The sequence below is a fragment of the Glycine max genome, chromosome 4 (assembly GCF_000004515.6).
Source record: "Glycine max cultivar Williams 82 chromosome 4, Glycine_max_v4.0, whole genome shotgun sequence".
Taxonomy (NCBI): domain Eukaryota; kingdom Viridiplantae; phylum Streptophyta; class Magnoliopsida; order Fabales; family Fabaceae; genus Glycine; species Glycine max.
In genome coordinates, this window is record NC_016091.4 from 2437445 (window position 1) to 2441525 (window position 4081).

The following is a 4081-nucleotide window of genomic DNA, read 5'->3' on the forward strand; positions in this document are numbered from 1 at the left end:
CACTGCCCAAAAATCAACGGTAGAAGGAAACTATCTAAATAATTGGAAACTACCGGAAGAAACAATTTTAAAATTTAATCAAGTGGATTATATAGCATACTTTTAAATAAATGTTGCTTCTCTATTAAACACTGATTATATTAATTAAGTGGATAAAACAGAAGTAAAGAACCCAGAAAATTTATTTATTGTGGGTAAACCAACAAAAGCTGCACAACACACTTATCTGATCGCCGAATAGCTGAAAGGAAAATAAATAAAGAGGGAGGAATCTATCCAAAAAAGGAAGGAGAAGTAAGATATATAGCTGAAAGGAAAATAAATAAAGAGGGAACCAGAATTTGTTACACAAGTGATTCAATACTTAGAAATCCCTCGGTTTGAACATGAAATTATAATTAAAGGTATTATTTTATCTCAAAATAGATCAATCTGTTGAAAGATAATTAATTGAGTGTTAAATAAGAAGCTTGTAAATATATTGGTTAAAAAAATATGTTTAAGCCGAAGACTAGCAAAGGATATTTGCAAAACATAAACTTTCACTCTTTCAATCAGAAGATTACCCCCGTAGGAAATTAATATAATTTCGAAACGGACGTTGAGGAAATGTGAATTGCATCAATCAAATAAAATTAAAATTAGTAAATATCATAGAAGGATGAGAAGAATAATCCACCTTCCCTTTTAAAAAAAGCAACATTAATTCATTGTTCAATAACAGAAACCAGTGACCTTTCTTTGTTTCCACGGATGTCATTCGCTACAAAATATATTTCCAAATTTATAGGAATTGAATTTTTTTAGGATGTCAACCGCTACACGTTTTTAAAACTGTATTAAGAAAACGTTGGTAAGGTATAATCCATGCTCATTGATGGTGTCTGAAATCAAATAGTTTCATTCCATTAATCTTGCACACCAATCAGCAAAAACTTTGTTCATCAAGTTACACATGATCAGTAAAAATCTCCCTTATTTCGGCTAAGGATCTTCTTGAAAATGAAGTTAGTTTTGACGCCAGATGAACACATTTTTCTATCATTGGAAATTTCAAAATAAATATTACTCACAGATATCCATAATCATGACATTTTTGTTTCTAGTGACAAAAAAAAATTAAGCATTTATTGATATTTGAACATTAAAGTTTTAATATCATACGTTACAGCAAATAATTTTTTTTGGGACGTATCAAAATAGAATATTTTTTATTGGGACTATAGTTATATGTTTTTTTCCTAGCTGAGATTACATAAATTTTTTACAACAAATAACCATGTTTGAATCGAGTGAATATATATAACTGTAACTATTTTGAATTACAAAACACGTCACTCGCTCTCTGTTTGAATATTATGAGCAACAATACTATATACCGCCGATTAAATTAAGAATAACTATGTATGAATTCATTTACGAATCAGTGGTGATAACTTGTCATTTTTCTGTATATATCATAAGGAAAGTGAGGATTGGGGAATGATATAGCAATTATATTCCTTTAATTTGGCGCCAATCCCATGGTAATTAAAAAGAACAGTACAGTGATCGAATAAGATGTAGTATTCAAAACAGGGAACTTATTAAATCCCTCAGAAATGGGATGAATTACTATACAATAGTCGAGGAAAAAATGAAAAATAATATCCTCCTAATAATTTCTATTATGCTTTTTGCTTTTATTTTAATTTGACGCCCAATACCCAGTTTTCTGTGATCTTATGTGCTCTTCTTTCTGCATTCTCTTATTCATAGCGATGAATTCCTCAACCGCGCGGTTGAACTCGTCTTCACTCAACTGTTCCACGCACCGCAATTGCCTCTGCAACGATGGCGGAGCCACCGCCATCCGCCGCTCATAACTCTCCGACTGAACTCTCCGGTAACACTTCTTCTCCGACACCGAAACCGTCTCTCCCTCCGTCGTCGTCACAGTCGTGCAACAACACGTCGTGGTAGTGGTGGTCTCAGTAACCGCCCTGACAGTTTCCTCGAAAACCGGAGACGATGAACCACAAATAGTGGTGGTGATTTTTTTGTGGGAAGAATCAACGGTCCGAGGTTGTTCCTGCGGTGCGGTTACGATGAGGCGAGACTGGTTGAGGGCGTCTTTGGAGGCACCAACGTTGTTGGAGAGTGTGAATAGTAAGAGGATGATGGCGTTTAGGAGAAGAAATGCGTAAAAAGAGTTGCGGAAAAGTGGTAGTAAAAAATGGTAGAGATAAGGGAATGTTTGGAGGGTGATATTGGGGAAGAAAGAGGAGCAGTGGGAGAAGAGCAAGATTGCGGCACAGAGTTTGAACAAGTGGAAGATGGTTTCCAGAGTTCGTTTTCTTTGGAACCTTCTCATGGCATTGGCTTTGTCGTTTTCAAGTTGCCAGAAAGCCATATTCAAAGGGGGATCTGAAGCAATTCTAGGTTGCATCTCTAACTCGTTTATATAGCTAGGCACAATGCCATAGGGTGGTGTTGCTCATATAATAATGTTAGGAAATTCATGAATCCTAAGGTGAAAATTTGTAACTCTCGTGCTGGTATGTAATTAATATAAAAATCATTTTCCACAATTTTACTTACATATTTTACATAAATTTTAATTTTTAAGAAATATAATAAAACTAATCAAGTATATTTTTAAGAATCATATTTTTTTATAATGAAAAAACTACTTCCCTAACAAACACCCTATATGATTGTTACTTTGTTTCCTAACTAAAAATTAGGAACATGCCCTCACTAAAATGGAAACGAAATAGAGAGAAGAAAGAAACTTTATGTAAAAATAGAAAACAGATCTAGAATTAATGGACTTCTCAGTTTTTTTTCCTTCTAACTATAGTCCTTTTACTTTTTTGGACATTTTAGAGAAGTATTTTCTTACTTAACTTCTTGTTATAATTACATTTCGAATTTCAAAGAATATAGATAAAATAAGTAATTTCAACCATTCATAACAAAATACATAATATCAACTAATGTAGCTTAATTAGTAATACACATTGGATTTGTGAGGAAAAAAATATGTTTGATTCTCATATAATACTAATGGATTATGTGATTAATCTCGACTGAACCAATGAATCATAATCCCATCGACAAATAAAAAATTCCAATTATCATAGTTAAAAAAATAGTATCAAATAGTTAAAAAAATCCTTAAATGACATATGTTACTTATATTATCTAAATTAAACTGAGTTATCCACTTTAGAACATGAGTATCTTTATTTTTATAATATGATACATTTGAATTTGAATTTTTTATAACAAAAACATATTATATTATATTGAACTAATGTTGTTTTTAACTTATCCAAATTAATTATCAACAAAACTAATAAATATTTTAGCACATGTATCATGGTAACAAAAGAATATTAAATTAATATTTTTCTCTTTAGTTGATTATTCAATAAAATTTTGAATTTAATTAATTTTTCTAATTAATGCATATTTTTAATTCACATAAAATATAATAAAATATTTATTCATTATTATCAATAAAAAGTATTTAATGAATTAAAACAATTTATGATATTCAAAAAAATTAAATGCCTATATTTTATTGTAATTCATGTTTCTTATTAATACTATAACAAATTTTTACTAAATATTTTTAAATTAAAATATTTCAACTTTTTATCCGTATATATTTCATATTTAGCATGCACTTAAAAGTAATCATGTATTAATGTACAACATACTTATTAGTGTAATCAAAATATAAAGATAAAACCAACCGCCAATCACTCTAAATAATACTTGTCTAATTTTCTTTAAACAAGATTTTAAGTTTTAATCTTTTGAATAATTTTGTTTTTCATTTAATGGTCACACACTCTTAAAACAGTTTTACACTATAGACTAGTAAACAAATTAGAAGTGACATAGCTTTTAAGATAATAATTATAATAAAAGTCAATAAATTTATCATAAATAATAATTTATAATAAAATATAATAAAAAAAAATCACTATCATTGCATAATATATTTTCTCATTTTTTTTATACTTAAAAGGTTAATACTATATACTTTGGTCGATAAAAGTTTAGGGCAAGGGATAGTACCTAATTGTCC

General features: G+C 29.4%; 1 protein-coding gene across 1 annotated transcript; it reads right to left on the minus strand.

The window, feature by feature from the left end:
• Positions 1-1687: 1687 nt before the first annotated feature.
• Positions 1688-2428, minus strand: LOC102661892 (uncharacterized). Its single transcript, XM_006578968.1, has one exon. It carries the CDS (start codon positions 2426-2428, stop codon positions 1688-1690), a length of 741 nt encoding a protein of 246 aa, XP_006579031.1.
• Between the last annotated feature and the right edge of the window lie 1653 nt (positions 2429-4081).

Coding starts and splice junctions, on each gene's coding strand:
- LOC102661892 (XM_006578968.1), bottom strand. CDS start 2,428: ATGCAACCTAGAATTGCTTCAGATCCCCCTTTGAATATGGCTTTCTGG.